Source organism: Pseudochaenichthys georgianus, chromosome 6, assembly GCF_902827115.2.
Source record: "Pseudochaenichthys georgianus chromosome 6, fPseGeo1.2, whole genome shotgun sequence".
Taxonomy (NCBI): domain Eukaryota; kingdom Metazoa; phylum Chordata; class Actinopteri; order Perciformes; family Channichthyidae; genus Pseudochaenichthys; species Pseudochaenichthys georgianus.
The window spans coordinates 32,125,547-32,143,346 of NC_047508.1; the positions used below are offsets into that span (position 1 = coordinate 32,125,547).

General features: G+C 41.7%; 2 protein-coding genes across 2 annotated transcripts; one reads left to right on the forward strand and one right to left on the reverse strand.

Annotated features, from left to right (window-relative positions):
• The first annotated feature begins 821 nt into the window (after positions 1-821).
• Positions 822-8,224, forward strand: LOC117448413 (N6-Methyl-AMP deaminase-like). Its single transcript, XM_034085701.2, is given in 15 exon segments — positions 822-1,077; positions 1,209-1,339; positions 4,324-4,384; positions 4,485-4,572; positions 4,979-5,060; positions 5,245-5,354; positions 5,357-5,370; positions 6,052-6,132; positions 6,224-6,362; positions 6,441-6,521; positions 6,524-6,540; positions 7,876-7,897; positions 7,900-7,961; positions 7,963-8,010; positions 8,012-8,224. Coding segments are annotated over 15 exon segments (1,179 nt in total). The 5' UTR covers positions 822-912; the 3' UTR covers positions 8,090-8,224.
• Positions 8,040-17,171, reverse strand: LOC117448412 (RNA cytidine acetyltransferase-like). Its single transcript, XM_071203546.1, is given in 37 exon segments — positions 8,040-8,567; positions 8,656-8,736; positions 8,849-8,922; positions 9,084-9,182; positions 9,362-9,481; positions 9,563-9,735; positions 10,145-10,234; positions 10,237-10,251; positions 10,343-10,378; positions 10,381-10,438; positions 10,521-10,569; positions 10,663-10,691; positions 10,693-10,797; positions 10,887-11,003; positions 11,092-11,166; positions 11,254-11,355; positions 11,834-11,926; positions 11,928-11,951; positions 12,048-12,144; positions 12,640-12,709; positions 12,712-12,789; positions 12,878-13,002; positions 13,491-13,632; positions 13,724-13,817; positions 13,898-13,991; positions 14,083-14,209; positions 14,354-14,465; positions 14,696-14,791; positions 14,793-14,811; positions 14,899-14,915; positions 14,917-14,961; positions 15,046-15,081; positions 15,083-15,169; positions 15,324-15,495; positions 15,581-15,672; positions 16,148-16,268; positions 17,023-17,171. Coding segments are annotated over 36 exon segments (3,144 nt in total). The 5' UTR covers positions 16,262-16,268; positions 17,023-17,171; the 3' UTR covers positions 8,040-8,380.
• Between the last annotated feature and the right edge of the window lie 629 nt (positions 17,172-17,800).

Genomic DNA, 17,800 nt, shown 5'->3' on the forward strand with positions numbered 1-17,800 from the left:
TGAGGTCGGCCCAGACCCTAGGGGTTTTTAAATCCTCACTGAAGACTCACTTCTTCTCTCAGGCCTTCTAGTCAGAGTATGACTCCTGACATTTCCCTGTGTTTTGTTTTTATTTTCATTTCATTTCATTTCAAACCTTTATTTATCCAGATTGGTCCCATTGAGATCATAGATCTCTTTTTCAAGGGAGACCTGCAGCATATAGGTTCCACATGAAACATACAACAATAAAGGACATTATACATTATATTTACAGGATACATAGTTATAGACATTTACAAGTGCCCATTGTATCAGCAAGCATTTCATTTTGCCTAGCTTTAAAAACATGCAGAGGAATGAGATTGCTCAGTTTCAATTATTGCTGAAGATTGTTCCAAGCAAGTGGAGCTGCGCACATAAAAGCTGTCTTACCTGAGACAGTCCTTGCTCTTGGCACATCTAACAAGACTACATCATGTGACCTCAGACAATAGCTGCTTGCAACTCTCTGTGTTATCAGAGAGCAGATATAATACGGGAGTTTACCCAACAAAGCTATATTATATTTGCTGTTGTAAATTATTGTCTTTTGTTGTTATTGTAGTATTTGTTGTTCAGTGTTTTTATTACATGTGATGTACAGCACTTTGGCTCGACCAAAAATCGTTTTTAAATGTGCTCTATAAATAAAACCTGATTTGATTTGATATATTCTAATAAAGGTTATTCCTTTGTCATTGCAGTTTAAGTTAACAGTGCTATCAAGAGGTTCAGTTTCTTATCAACGGAGGCTGTGATAGTGGTTATGTCATTTTCCCTTTCTTCAAACCGCAATCAAATAATACATGAACTAATAAGGAAATATAAGTCGCCTCATGGGGTTTCAACGATTTAAGAAGCGGAACCTGGAGGAGGAGAATCCCCTAAAAGATGGGGGCTTATTACTGTGTTGCACTTGGTGTCACACTAAAATACAGACTGAAAACAGTGTCAGCGTTAAGTGACAGCCTGCAGCTCATGATTACAGAGGCTTTGTTTTACTTTGTGATGATGGACAATGAGGTCGATGTCTTCTATCGGGAGCTGCCAAAAGTGGTAAGTCGCAAAAGCATTGATACATCTTAAGATGAGAAGAAAGTGTGAGGAGTTTAAACACGGTTAAAAGTATGTTTGTGTACATTTATAGTTACATAGATGCTAACGTCAGCGTTTCAAACCGTCACCAGGAGCTCCATGCTCACCTCAACGGCTCCGTCAGCTACCCGACCATCGAGAAGCTCATCAGCCGGAAACCGCACCTCAACATCGGACACGGCATGACGGCCATCGGCAAGGGCCAGCGGAGGACCCTGGATGAGTGCGTATAACTTTATATGAAAGTTAATAAAGGACCAATTTTTTATCAATTAGAGCTATATTTGATGATGACATCGTCGTTATTTCATTTCATTTCATTTCAAACCTTTATTTAACCAGATTGGTCCCATTGAGATCATAGATCTCTTTTTCAAGGGAGACCTGCTATTTCACAAGTACAAGTATAACAATGGGTGGGTATTAAAGTGTTACTGCTTTTAGATTAGAATAAAACAAAAACTGTCAATTATCAAAGACGTATTTCTCTCCAGGGTGATAGCAGCACACCCCAACTAGTCGCTTGAGAATATCAGGATAATCTGTTTTTGATTTATTCTTTTATTATTCTTTTTACAGAGGGATGATAGCTCATATATGAGACTTCAAAGGTATTTTATTTTGAAACTGTACATCAGATTGTCCTGATATTCTCTGAGTGACTAGATGGGGTGTCCTGCCATCACCCTGAAGTGAAATACGTATTTGATACTGGAGAGTTTGTTTTATTCTCATCTAAAAACAGCGGGACGATAGCTCATATATGAGACTTCAAAGGTATTTTATTTTGAAACTGTACATCAGATTGTCCTGATATTCTCCAAGTGACTAATGGGGGTGTGCTGCTATCACCCTGGAGTGAAATAAGTATTTGATAATTGACAGTTTTTGTTTTATTCTTATCTAAAAACAGATGGACGATAGCCCATATGAGATTTCAAAAGTATTTTATTTTGAAACTCCTTTTAGTTTTACATTCACTCAGTAGTAGTAGTAGTTATACGTAGTTTGTTTAGGTATATTTGTTATTGACCGAGTAAGCGGTTTTATTTTGAAGGCAGTTTTTCCAGGCCTCTACCGTAATGCATAGGATATTCGCGCACCACAATACAAGGTGCAGGCTGGCTTCTTGACTATGTTTTCCAAAGTGGAGGCTGGCTTGACCTCAGTAATAGTAATGTGACGATGGGAAGAGGTTTTTTTTTCTTTTTTAAAGGGGTCAAATCTATAAGAACATGGCGTGCATATCCATCCATCCATCTTCTCCCGCTTATCCGTGGTCGGGTCGCGGGGGTAGCAGTTCCAGCAGAGAGCCCCAAACTTTCTTTTCCCTGGCGACATCAACCAGCTCTGACTGGGGGATCCCAAGGCGCTCCCAGGCCAGCGAAGAGATATAATCCCTCCACCTGGTCCTAGGTCTACCCCTTGGTCTCTTCCCAGCTGGACGTGCCTGGAACACCTCCCTAGGGAGGCGCCCAGGTGGCATCCTAACTAGGTGCCCGAACCACCTCAACTGGCTTCTTTCGACGCGAAGGAGGAGCGGCTCAACTCCGAGTCCCTCCCTGATGACCGAACTTCTCACCTTATCTCTAAGGGAGACACCAGCCACCCGGCGGAGGAAACCCATCTCGGCCGCTTGTATCCGCGATCTCGTTCTTTCGGTCATGACCCATCCTTCATGACCATAGGTGAGGGTAGGAACGAAAATGGCCCGGTAGACAGAGAGCTTTGCCGTCCGGCTCAGCTCCCTTTTCGTCACAACGGTGCGGTAAAGCGACTGCAATACCGCTCCCGCTGCTCCGATTCTCCGGCCCATCTCACGCTCCATTGATCCCTCACTCGAGAACAAGACCCCGAGATACTTGAACTCCTTCACTTGGGGTAAGGACTCATTCCCTACTTGGAGTGGACAGTCCATCGGTTTCCTGCTGAGAACCATGGCCTCAGATTTGGAGGTGCTGATCCTCATCCCAGCCGCTTCACACTCGGTTGCGAACCGATCCAGTAAGTGCTGAAGGTCGCAGACCGATGAAGCCATCAGAACCACATCATCTGCAAAAAGCAGTGGTGCAATCCTTAGTCCACCGAACTGCAGACCCCCCCCCCCCCCACGACTACGCCTCGAAATCCGATCCATGTATATTACAAACAGGATTGGTGACAAAGCGCAGCCCTGGCGGAGGCCAACCCTCACCGGAAATGGGTCCGACTTACTGCCGAGGACCCGGACACAGCTCTCGCTTTGGGAGTACAGAGATTGGATGGCCCTGAGTAGAGACCCCCTCACCCCATACTCCCGCAGCACCTCCCACAGTAACTCCCTGGGAACCCGGTCATACGCCTTCTCCAAGTCTACAAAACACATGTAGACCGGATAAGCGTACTCCCAGGCCCCCTCCAGGATCCTTGCGAGAGTAAAAAGCTGATCCGTCGTTCCACGACCAGGACGGAATCCGCATTGTTCCTCCTCAATCTGAGGTTCGACAATCGGCCTGGCGTGCATATCTGCAGGTGTAAATTGCATTTGTATCATAATAATATTATAATGAATTGTAGGCATAGATATGTGTATATATATTGTTTAATTAATCATATTGAAAAATGGAATAGTTATACATGAAACATCAACGAATAGAATACAAAATAATGACCTTCCCATGCAGGAACATTATCTATGAATGTGGTTTTATGTTGGTTATTGGACAGACATGCACGTGATTGGACAGACATGCACTTGATGTGTAATTAATTGATCTTGAATAAATATTTAAAAAGAAGATTATTTCAGATTTTGAATAATCATCACGTGTCTTGGATCCCTCCAAATCAATGCCGCATTTTATTACTACAATACAAAATAGGACACATTGAATTGAATTAATTTTAATTTTAATAGTGATATAACAAGTCCGCAGTTTCCTTTTAAAAAAAAAAATCAGAACACATTTCAATAGCTTCCATGTCATGTAGTCTGAACAAGTACGACATGTTGCTTTTTATTGGATTTTAGTCCACCTTATGTTATGAACATTTGTATGACTTTCATTTGTATTGCTTCACTGCTGTAAATTATAATAAATATTTCCATAGAAAAAAACTGTAGTCCTATGCATGATATTTACAGCCTGTTGACCAAAGAAATAAGAAAACAGACAACATTGATTTGCACGAGGAAGATGTAAACTTAAGCATATTTGATGTCTGCAGGTGTTTCCAAGTCTTCAAGGTCATCCATCAGCTGGTGGACACGGAGGAAGACATCCTGATGGTGAGGACTGACTGTTTTTAAAAAAAAGCTGTTGTTGACTTAAATATATATATGTTTTGCACAGAATGTTACCGACAGCTGTTTCTTTCTCTCTTCACAGGTTGCTACAGATGTGATCAAAGAGTTTGCAGCAGATGGTGTCAAATATTTAGAGCTGAGAAGTACACCAAGGGAGGAGAAACACACAGGTGGAGAAGCAGCCTTATATCTGAGAAGTGATTTACTGTCAAGGTTGTTGTATTAAATTATTAGGCTCTCAAATTAGACAGTTTACACAGATATTTTGTATTCCCATGGCACGTCTTTGTCAGTATTACCATTGAAGAAAACATGATTCCAAAAAATCATATTTGTTTTGTGGGTTGATACAAATGTGTAAAATATTTATATTGTATCGTGGCAGACTTTGTGATTTCTTAAAACATGCCATCATTGTCCACACAATAGAAATAGTGTTGTATTGTGATGAAATGTGTCGTTTACACCCCTAATGTGTAAACATTTACAGTATGTGTGTCTTTGGGAAACACTTTGGTGCAAAACATAAAACAAACTTGAAGAATTTGAAACAAGTTTAATACCTTTTCCCTATAGGATTGACAAAGAAGAGTTACATTGAAACCGTCATCAAAGCCATTACACAATGCAAAAGCGAAGGAGTGGACATTGATGTCAGGTAGGCAACAGTTTTATTTGTGTGTGCAAGTCGGGAAATGTTTATTTGTGTGTGTGTGTGTGAGAAGTGCCTGTGTTGAACACACTCCCATTACAGTCTGCATAATGTTTTACTATGATGATCTAGGAACGTGAGTGCTGGCCACAGCAGTGAATAGTTGTAAATGTGTTCATTTGTTCTCAAGGTTTCTGGTGGCGATTGACCGCAGGAATGGAACTGAAGTTGCCATGGAGACGGTGAAGCTTGCTGAGGACTTCATGCTGTCGTCTGATGGTTTGGTGTTGGGACTCGACCTCAGGGAGATCCAACGGTTAGTACAAATTGAGCATCATTGGAATTAAAACATTCACTATTTAATTCTCTGTGTTACCAGTTTCTGCCTTTCACATGTGCTGGCTGTATTTCTCAGACGGATCAAAAAGACAGTTTTACTCCTAATATTACGTACCATTAGAGTTACAATACCCACTAGTTGGGGACCAGTTAGACTAGCGTTTTTTTGCAGGTTATGGAATGTTCAGAAATAGTACTTTTGCTTCTGATACTTGTGCTTTTAAGTGCAAGCTACAAATACGTTTACTTATACATTTATGAAGGTAATGTAAAGACAAAAGCATAAAAAACAATGGTTAATGTTATCTATTACAGAAAGTGTAGTCTTTCATAATGATAGCTGTTCAACAATTTGCTCAGGTTTGTTGGTAGACCCTGGTCCATGGTGTTAGCAGTCACTATAGTTTGTGGGAGTATTCCAATGACTGATCCCAACGTGGTTTCTTGTTTATTTTGCATTTTTGACAGATGCATTGCTATATTGAAATGATGCTATTTGCAAAAAGAATAGTTGCAAATTAAAGGGAATGTACAGTACAATAATTTCATTAACAAACAAATCCATGTAAATGAAATATTCAGTGAGATTTAAAAGGAATCCACGAGTCTGACATTTACTCACAACACTTCCTGTTAATGATGTACTTTTCCCTCTCAGGTTGGCCATGGCAAAGACCTACTTCCTGCTCTACAGAAGGCAAAGAACTGTGGACTGAAGTTGTCCCTGCACCTCTCAGAAGTATGACCAGAACATTAAATGTAATCCGTTATCAGTGAGCAGAGCACATTATCTGAGAGAGATCTGATGTTCCAACATGAACGGTTGCAGGGTCCCGTCCCAGCTGGAGGAGTCCGACCTGCTGCTGGATCTTCCTCCGGACAGGATCGGTCACGGCACCTTCCTGCACCCGGCCATGGGGGGATCACAAGGACTTGTTGACAAAGTGGTGAAGCACAACATACCACTGGGTAAGAGTGAATCAATATTTATTTTCTGAGGTGTGCACCATGGATTTGCTTATGGATTTTTTTTTTTTTATCTCATAGAGCTTTGCCTGACATCAAACGTCAAAGGACAAACGGTAGCACGTTACTCCGATCATCATTTCAAACACTGGTACCAGATGGGACTCCCAGTGTGATTTGTGTAAGGTTTCGCCTCACATACGATACTATGACCAGTTTTTAATTGCATTTTGAGGCATACTGAACTGACGGTTTTATATGTTTAATGACATACTTAACTGTCTTTCCAAAGACTTCCAAAGTCAGAATAATGTATTTCAAAAAAAAAAAAAATGTGTTTGCTAAATTCTAATTCATTAGAGTCGAGGCCATATCAAGTCTATTTTTATGACACTTTTGGACATTTTTGTATTAGTTTATATTTATTGGAATATGCCTGCTTCCTAAATTGCTACTTATGCGGCTTTCACACCAGCGCTTTTCCCTTTCTAGCTCCGAGCTAGAGCTTTTCTGGTTCAGCTCCGGTTTCTCTTTTCTGCTCCCGCTCTGTTCACACCGCCCAGAGCCCGACTGGTGCTGCGTCATGACGTCACCGTTCACAACAACGGGTCGATGATCGTGTTGCTTTTAATCACACGAAGCCAGATTAAATTAAATAACGACTTCTCCAACCTTATACTTTCTTCAGAGTGCCGTGGTCCATTAATGTGTTTCTGCGGCATTTACCGACCGCTGCAGAGTGCTGGCTGCTCTTCCAAGGGAGTTTATGCTCCCGGTTAGCTCACACTGCAGCGGCCGCTCTAAAGTATTCACTGTCCGACTCACACAAGCAGCTGATACATATCCCAGTCTGAATTGACGCTGTTTGGCATCACAACGCTGTTATGAAAGTTTCTCTGGTATAAAATGGCTGGGTGATGTTAGCATAGCAACCGAAGCTAAACTGACTACTTGCTATTGCGGCATAAACCGTTTTCTACAGGCACATTTACCGGCGTATTTTATTATGATTCTACTTGTGATAGTCGGACACGCCAACCTGTGCAGCCCATGTATTGATTCCATCCGATAGCTGCTATTAATACAAAACGTCTGCCTCTCTCCACAATGATCAATAACAGTGAACGGATGGTCAAAGTAAGGTACAAATAAACAGAATCACACGAAGCCTGGTTGCTTCAGGCTCCAGCTCCGAGCCGGAGCTGAACACGCGTTTGTGTGAAAGGGGCATAAGTCATCATTACTTCAACCCTTAATTGGGCAATCACATAAATAATTGATTGCTTGATTTCACCTGATGTACACGGTTATAACACCGTTTAACAGCCAATATAATCACTTATCACACCCAGCTAATACCAATATTACACTTATGTTACATATGGACACAGACTGTCAAATGACACTAAAGTATGCAGCATGAAACTGTAACCATCTATGGGTTAGGGACACCTGATATAGAACCTGAATTGACACCATGTGACCATGAATGATTTTATTCTTTGTCACATTACAGACTGATGATAAAGGAGTCTTCAGTACAGACTGTCTCAGGAATATCAGCTGGCAGCTTCCACGTTTGATCTCAGTCGTGAAGCTGTGGTGGAAACTTTCCCATGATGCCATAGACTGTATCTTTGCCCCGGACACCGGTGAAACAGCAGCTCAAACAGAAGTGGATTTATTTAAAGCCTCAAGTGTTCCATTACAGGGAAACTGACAGCCTTTAATATACCTCACAAATCATTTTACAGAACGTATTCATTAACATTGTAGAAATCATGTATTCAACTAAAAGGGAAACTCTAAACATACTGTGAAAATGTTTAAAATAACTGAAAGTAAATCCTTCCTATTTAATACAACATGTGTAAGTGTGTTATTTGCTGCCGATATACAGGGTCTCTGCAATGTTGCACACACCATAAAACAAAGCAACAAACTTGTTATGCGTACTGTAGAAATAAGAAAATATCTCAGAGGATATCCAGTCTTTTAGGTGCTCTTCAGTATCTGCATTATCATGTTGATACCGCTTGGTTCCTGTCAATGCAGCAGTTTATGGTCACGCCCTCTTTCCAAATTTGCCCTGCTTGTCCTTGTTCTTCTTGAATTTCCGTGTTGTGTCCCTTTCTTTTCAGTTTTCCATGCTCTGGAGCCCCATTGCTTGCTTTTGTGTTTTCCCCTTCATACTTCCTCTTCTTTTCACTGTTGGGAGAAGGACATTGTTACAAACATGTTTCTCCAACATCCCAAACAACCACAGTCTGCCAACAATCCTGATGTCACTCTGCACCTTTTGATGCTGACGACCGCTGTGGTCCCCGCTTTCTTCAGCACCTGGTCCCATTCCTCATTATCTCCACGGATCGTGTACCTGTAAATACAAAAAGGAAATTATTAAAACTACAACAGTAAATATTGCCCTGCGCTTTTCAAGATGCTACAACGAATGACCAAATCATCCCTCCTCAAAACCTTATACTCACTCTTCCATGTCCATTTCCTTGACTTTCTCCACATCCTGCTTGTGTTTCTCATCAAACTCCTTAGCCGCTTCGTTCTGTGAGTGACAGATTCATTTTTAAAACCTTTTCCCCCCAAACAAACGCAATTTTTCTTATATTCATTATTTTCCTGATAGGTGACTTTACATAGAGGAAAAAGAAAAGCAACACTTTCCACATGAGCGTTTTAAAATCATCAGAGTTGTTAAACACATACCAGATCATCATTGAGGCTTCTGACAGTGGGCTCCATGGAAACGTCTATAGAAGTCGCCATCTCTGCCTCAATGGCCTTTTCTTGGATGCTGGTGAAGACCTAGGATTGTTTCAAGGCTTTATTGTCATGTGCACATTAGCTACAGTGTAGATCTGGCAATACACAACTTCAGTCACAGGCTCCTCCAACAGTGCAACACATATACAAAGATTAATGTTGTTGCAGAAGTATTGCATTAGATGGCATCTTCCTCCCAGCATGTACGGGAGGAAACTTACTTGGACAAATTTCCGGATCAGACGGTTGAAGAGGCCCATGAGCTGCGAGCTTGGGAGTTCAATTTCCTTTTCCAGCTGGTCTACTGATTTGTGCTGTAAACCTATGCCGAGCAGTAGAGCCTAGAGAAAAGCAACAGGTTCAAATAAAACTGAATTCACGACAAAGAAACAACTGAAACCATGAGCTCAAGGGAAACGTACACACTGTGCTGCGGAGAGAGACACGTCCCCGAGCTGTTTGAGGAAGAACATGCGAGCCACTGTTGGGACCAGGTCCATGATGAGGTGGTAGTCCACCATGCTCCTCGAATACAGCTCCAGGCGCTTGAGGTCGTAGGGGCTGAAATTGGAGGCCAGCTCGGATCTGCTGAGAACTGTGGAGGTCAAAGGCAGGTCAGAAAGTGTGTGAGGTGGAGAGGAACTCTGTAGGGTTAGAACTGCTACAAAACAGATCAAAAATACTCAAATGAATAAATATAGAGCACCCACTTCTTTTCTTTTGTTAAAGGACCACACAGTTGCCATTTACATTGGCAGTTACAGAGAAATGATTCCAGGGACTTAGGATCTCAATGAAACTCGTTTGATCACACACGTCTTCATAAAATAACAAATATGGCGTTTGCACGAGCTGGAATAAAGTGTTCACAATCTCAGAGAGCATGATACGTTTACTTTGGATGGTTACAACCTTTTGGCTAATAGGTTTTTCACTTCTGGAACCTCACTGTTGAGCTCCGTCTCCCTCTCGTGTGACAGCATCAGTTGTTAAAGGAGTCTTACCGGTGGTCTCGTCCTTGGACTTCTTGTTCTGCAGGATGCTGAGTGACATGCTGGGATGGAAGCTGCTGAACTGGTAGGAGAGGAGGGACAGAAGCGCCGGCGGAAATCTGAGGGAAACAATAACTTTGTAGTCAGACTATCATGAGTTCAAACAAACCAGATCTCCAGGGGCAGAGCAGGAAAGTTGTTGAAGTTCACCTTTCCAGAAGGCAGAGAGCCACTGGCTCTGCTCCGGGAGTCATCTGTGTTCAGCTCCTTCAGCATCACGCAGGAGTGCTCTCCTGTCAGGTCGTTCTACAGACACACACAATGATTACAGCCTGTGACGACAGCAAGATGCACAGACAAATATATAACGATCTCTTTTTATACTTACAGGGGTTTGTCTTAAGTAGACTGGAGTATAACCAGCTTTCCTCCAGAACCTGTCAGGTTGCAAAAAGAGTTTTTTTAAAAAAATGAAATAAAAAATCTGCAAAAATACAACAACCCTCATCTCCATATTCAAGGACACTCACTTGAGCAGCCTTGTAGTAAGGCCATAGGAGGACTCCCAGATAGTCCAGTCTCTCCGCTCTCCTCTCACTCAGCTTCAGCAGCAGAGGGGGGAGCTCTTTCCTCGGAGTGATCACCTCCTCCAGCAGACTGACAGCCTGCACACGAGAGACGACAACACGATGAGTTTCTACCCTAGTTACAATGTGTGTAATCGATGTCTTCTAAATATATGTCATTTCATTACCTCGCTGCTGACGGATGTGATCTCATTTGGATTTGAGTTTGTGCTCTCATCCATGGTGGGGAACTTGCCCTCGTAGTACATCTGCAGCAGTTGGAGAGCTCTGGAGCCGTAGCCCATCTGGAGGACAGGTGGAGAACCAGTTCGATACAGAACATGCAGATTCAAATGAAACTGGGAACATGCTGAGACTTGTGCAGGCTCTTACCCCCTGGTAGTCTGGGTTGACAGCGATCCGCACCACTCTGCCTCCGGAGAGGCCGCCAAAGTCTGGGTCTTGGAACTACAAAGAGAAAAAGTAGAGGATCAAATATTTGCACGTTGATAATGTGAGTTCAAAAATCTCAAAGCGCTTGTATCGAGTGTGTACCTGCTCTGACACCGTCCAGGGAATCAGGTCCCCAGAGGCCTTCTTTCCTCTGGACAGACTGTTCAAGATGGACTGCCGAGATATTTCTCCCTCCAGACACACCTGAGAAAAACAAATGTACATTTACCAAGAGTCAAGTCAATTCAATTCATAAATTAAAAAGATATTAGCATACACAAATGCTAATTTTGTTAATAAAAGCTGTAACTGAGTCCATTTGTGTCTCCTGTGCTGCATAACAGGACTACAGCGGTAGCACACCATGAGCAGTCAGGGTTTGGAGTAACTTACTTATTTAAGTTAACTATAGCAACAACATGGCTTGGAAGAAATAAACAAAGTCATGTTTTGGCTGGACTGACTGACATCAAATGTTCAAAATAATCTGGAGACTAGAAACTCAAGAGTTAGTTAGGGTTTTTCCTTCTGACAAAGATAAGACAACATGCCCAGACCTTTAGTCAACTAAAAAAAAGAAACAACCTACGAAACCTCAAAATGAACAAGTCAAATTGACACAGGTCTAACACTTCATGAAACAAATATCTGATCAAATGGCCGGCAGTCAGCTGTGTTTTACCTGCACCACAGCGAGGACCTCGGGCAGAGCGTTCTGAGTGGGGGGGACAGGAGGGAGGAGGCAGAAGAGGTGATGGGCCGGAGCATCGGACAAACATCTGCAGGTCGTTGGGGGAATTCTGGATCCAGAGAAGACATTTGAGACGGCGAATAAACAACGGATGACAGGACACTGTGCGTAGGATGCAATGTGATCCTCAGACTAAGATTCTCACCTTGTAGTGCGAGGCCACGTAGAGGGCCATCAGCCTCTGCAGGAAGGCCTCAGACGCCTTGTGGTAACAGAACAGGGTGTCTCTGTTCACATAGTACCTGCACAGTGGGGGTTAAGGACTAACGCAGAACAAACTGGTGTGTAGGAGTGTGTCACTCAGACAGTTGCATGCGAGTGATACAACATTTCACATTTTTCGTTGTCTGATTTGATTAACATAAGATTATGATTAGCTACAAAACTGTTTATTTCATGCATTAAATTGCATTATGCAATGCATTATGGTCCTGAATGGTAATACCAAAAAGAGATGAGAAGTGATAATAAGAGAAATGTTCTCTGTAAGCCCCAAGCTTTGTTGTATCTTTAGAAATATTTGAAGTGGATATTGGAAAACTTAAGAAGAGGGTTGAAACATACCAGTTGATATTAACTGGAAGGCAATAATTGATTTTATTTTTAAGTGTCTTCCCCTTTTCTTAATGATATGTAAAAAAATGTTTTGCTTCCACTACATGCTGTATGTAACCAGTATGTGGGCCGAGGAGGTCAGTAATGTAACCCGGCTGTCCAGGTCAGTGCATAAAGGATACAGGTCACAGGTCTGTGGGAGGGGGCAGCCGGAGATGAGTCTGGGTATGTTCATACAGTCGAGACACAGCAGTCGTTCAGCCACTTCTCCACAGCGTCTCCCGGGGCGTACCGGATCGACTCGTGAAGAGTGACCTCGTGGAGAGAGCGAGCTGTGTGCAGAGACAGAGAAGCAGTCAGTCCGTTTGCTGACTCACATTGGTCACTAAACAACCACAGGCAGATCCCTGATGTCTGTACCTGCTGCCAGCCTCTCTGTGTTGGAGCTCCTGTTCTCTGCAGACATCTTCTGCTGACTGTCGGCACTCTGTTGCCGCAGCTGCTGGATCAGTTTGAGGGAAAGAGAGCGCCCGGTGCCTTCATATCTACAGAGAGAGGAACACAGCGGTGAGAGAGGCAAAGAGCTACAGCGAAATAGTGAAGTAAATGATCGATCAACTGAAATATCAACCATTTCAAAACTCTAATCAGAATTACTGGTTGAGGATTCTCGAGGTGTGTTAAAATACAAATATTCTATTATACAAAACTGAATATTATCAGGATTTTTGACTATTGTTCAAAGAAAAATCAAGCATATGTAACCTAAGCTTTACAAACATCATATTGCGTATTTGACTATTTTTAACACAAAACAATCAAAAAATGCAATACCTGCTCTTATTAAAATTTGTTTTCCTGCCTTTCAATGGCTTTATTGTTATTCATGTTTTTGCCAAAGCATCAAAGAACAAACTGACTTTGAATTAAACCCATAATAATGAAAATACCACCTCTTAATGTCTTAGCATGTTTAGTTATTTGGACAAAAGTAGTGTGATATTGGATCATGTATGTCATCCAGCATACTGACCCGTTGATGGTGGAGGCCATGAACACCAGGTACGGCCCCAGCAGTTTCTTCACCAGAGGCAGAGGGATGGCTGCAGCCTCGTCTATCACCAGCAGCTCAGCCTGACCCAGCTTCACTGCGTCTCCTGGGTGGATGTACTGCGGTCACATGGACAGGAAGGTTAGAGGCGAGTCATTCACTAAATATGATATATAAATAACTTTGAGAAGAGTGGCCTGGTCTTGTTTACCTGGATTGTCTGCGGTGCTCTTTGAAGATGTTCACCCTCACCACAGCTTTGTTGAAGTCTGGATTTAAAGACTGGATGATCTCATAGTCAAGATGCTCCTACAAAATGCAAAAGGGGACGTGAGCTTAGTGTAGTAACGTACAGTCCTTGATACAGAGAAGACTCTCAGGCTGCATACCTGATACTGCAGAGAATCAAAGCCTTTGAAGATGAATTCAAACATGGTGTGCAGGTTGTCCGGGCTCGGGGAGGTCACAAAGATATTGGAATAGCTGTGGATAATACCAGGAAGTCAATGTCAAATTAAGTCAGCATAATATACCGAACTGGTTTATTTGTAAGACATTATCAAACCAATCTTACCCAAATGCAACAGCTCCAGCGACAGCCAGCCCCAGAGCTGCAGACTTGCCTCGACCACGCGCAGCCGTCAGAGTCACGGTGGTCCGCAGGGTCTTCTCTGAAATCGCCTCGATGAACTTCAGCACTCCTTTAGCCTAGAGGACAAATCAACCTTAAGATTTACATTTATTATGACTTGGACAATTATTGAGGTGTAATTCCTTTGTGTTGGTAACTTGAAATACAATCAGTACATTCATTGAAAATGGTACTTTGTATTGTTGAGAGGTACTGGACCTGGTCCCATGGTCTTGCAGCAGTCCACCAAACACTCCCACAGGCTGAGTGTCATGCAGAGATTCCTTTAGGTCCTTCAGCTCCTGTTCTCGTGGAGTCAGACCGTCCTCCTGAAGAAACGAGACAACAGGTCAGAAATCAGGAAGCAACGAGCCAACAAGCAAGCAAACTTCATTTATGTAGCACTTTTTAAAAACAGTTGCAAAGTAGTTTAGAAGTGAACAAAAAGACTGACAAGTCCCAAGTTACTTAGAAAGTCAAGCAACTTTTAAGATGCCTCAGGAGGATGTTCCGTAGTCAATGAGCAACACAACTAATGTCTCCTATAATAAGTTACCTGAGTCTTTGGAGGAATGGGCTTGATGTTCGCCATGTGGCTGGAGATTGGCAGGATGTTGAGTTGGTCGTCAATGACAACACAGTTCTTGCAGGATGCCAAGTGACAGAATGAATCTGAAAACAGTTTAACAAAATAAATGAATACCATTTAACTTTTGGCTCCAAATGCTCCAAATGTTATGAAATCCATACGAGCCTTGCCTCTCATTGAAGCGTCCCCACCACATCATGATGAGCCTCGGTCCGGTACCGAGAGTGCACATCCTGAGAGATAAACAGACCACAATGATCCCAAGTCGAGCTAACAGAGTCTGACCTGTGTGGAGATGTAACAAGTTAAAGACTTACCATAGTCATCGTGTAGAGCTGCTTGAGAGAGTTCACGGTCCCTCAGCAGAATCACCACTATACCTCCTCCTTCGACGGTCTCAACCGTTCTCGCTAACAGGTTGGGAGTGAGAGCTTCAAAGTCCTGGGCGACACAGAAAACAAAACCTCAAATGAGTCAAGTAAATCTGCTACATCAAAATCTGACTACAGCCTAAACGTTGTGGGTTGAGCCAATTCAATTAACCATATTCTTTGATAGAGGCACTCTGGTGTGCAGCGGACGGGAGGACACTCACCTGCAGGACGCACATCCCGTATGTGTTTCCCAGGATCTTGTGGGTCTCGTTGTAGTAACAGTAGCGGATGTTGGTTGCAGCGATGAAGAGTTCAAACGGGTCATCCTGATTCAGATTCAACGTGCCAGTATTTATTTTCTTCTGCAGGTGTCTCATGCGCTTCTTCCGATTGCTGTTTTAAGCATTTTAGACAAGTTTAATACCCTCTCCTTTATAATACAACACATGTCAAACAGCTTATTCTCTGAGGAGTTTACCTGCTGAAGCCCAGCTCTTTTTTGTAGCACCAGAGTACAGAGGGCCGTGCTTTCACACTAGCTTTAGACAGCATGTGATGCAGAATGACGACCTGGATCAAAGGCAGATTTAAATATAAAAAAAAAAAAACAGAAACAAAACTTTAAAAAGGACTGTAGTTTGAACTACAGACAGCATTTCCATAAATACATCATTTACTAAACAGCAAAAGATGCATGGCTCATTCACGGTCACCATACATCATGGAAAAGGAAGATGCAGTGACACGACAAGATGAGTTAAGGTTTGTTCAAAAGAAAATAGCAGAAAAACAACAAAAACAAGGGCTACCTTTGGGCAGAATAGTTGAGTATCTGGAAATCAACATATGAAGGATGTTGAGGATCCAAGCAGAATCACTATCAGTTTTTCAATAGTCTTTACCATTAAGGTAACCCTCACTTCTTACACATGCTGAATGTCATAAAGTGCAGCACCATTGATATTTTTCTTGGAAAAAGTGCAAAAGGATGTGTGTGTTGAATTCAATTGAAACTGATATACACACAGCTATAGATTAAGATTACCTGATCTCTCCCACGATCTCCCACCACCACATATATCGTCCGGTGCTGTAGAGCGACTCCATTCTCAATCTGGACTCGAATCCGGTTGTCTATCTTCTTGCGGACTGTTGCCATTGTTTCACTAAGAGGAGTCAGAAAACACAAAGAAGCAAATGGTTAGAGATACAGTGTGACAAATGGTGCAGTAACACCCACACAGTGCTGTCAAACTGAGTTGTTCTTCACAAACATAAATGGTGATGTACAACATTTAACATCAGATATCTACCAATAAACATTAAGTGAAAAATAAATAAATGCAGGAAGCATTCCTAATAAATTATTATCAGTAAAAGGAAATAATGATGTTAAAATGTTTAAGTTGCTTAAAACAGTAGAAATAAGGCTGTGTTTTCAGGAATATGTTCTTATTTAATGTTTAATCTTGCAATAATAATAATTATGCATCCTGTTTACATCTTTCAGAAACATAACAAAAAACACACTTTTTTTAAATACACAATAATGCATTTTTTTTTACAAAAGGCACAACCACATTTACATTCATAAAATGGGCTAAATGTTATGTCGTTTTAATGTTTTCGCCAATTGAGACGTTATTCTATTCTGGAGCAAATCGGCGTTTTAAAAAAAATCCACGGAAAAACACATTTCATTACTAATTTTAAAAGAGGAACTTATTATTTAATATAGAAGTTGAACAATTCCAAAGTAATGTTGTCAAACTGAGTTAAGAGGAATGTTAGACTGAAGCTAACTTGCAGCCAAAACAAATGAGAGTTCATGGCAGCAGGGAAACTCAAATCAGCCACACAGCGAAGAAGAAAACGCAATGAAAGTCTCATAAAGAAAATACACTAAATGTTTCCACTTACCTTCAGTTATCGGAACGAGTGGTTGTTTAATCTTTATACAATTCCAACAAGTCAAGGGCTGATTTTACATGCTAGACATCATGCTGTTGATACACTCACGTGGAGACATCCGTTCATGGTGGACCCCCAGTATGACGTCAGAACAGTGCGACGGCATCGTGAAAACATTTCCAAGTAAGTCCCCGAGTTCTGTATGCCAGGTGGAAAACTTAAACTCTTATTGCTTCATTTACACGTGCGTGTTTATTGGTTTGATTGATGTAATACTATATCCAGTTTTCACGTTTCAAAGTAGGGACTGGTGTTACTAGAAGGAGGAGGAAAGATCCTTTTGAATTCTGCCTGTCAGCATAGTTTAGGGGGGAAAAGCCCATTAACCATGTGCACCAAATGAGCACGCTGTGGTAACATACCTAGCAACCACAGCATGGACAATAGACTAGATTGATTTGGCTTTTTAATAAAACAGTTTGTCAGGGATTTGTTAGCATTACAAATAACATTTAGCCTAACAGTCAAAATACAATACAACACAAGTTCTTATTGTTGCTGTAAACAAATTACAGGTGATACGACATTTGAAAGGCAGCATGAGATATAGTAATTAAAATAAAAATGTGTGCACTCGTCACGTACGTACGGTGTTACACTAATCATTCACTTCAGCATAGTGCAGTCTAGTATCATTAGACTATAATTTACAGTCACATTTTAAAACATTGTATGTTATTGTTAATTGTTACTTAATAAATGTATTTTTAGGAACATAATAGCTAAA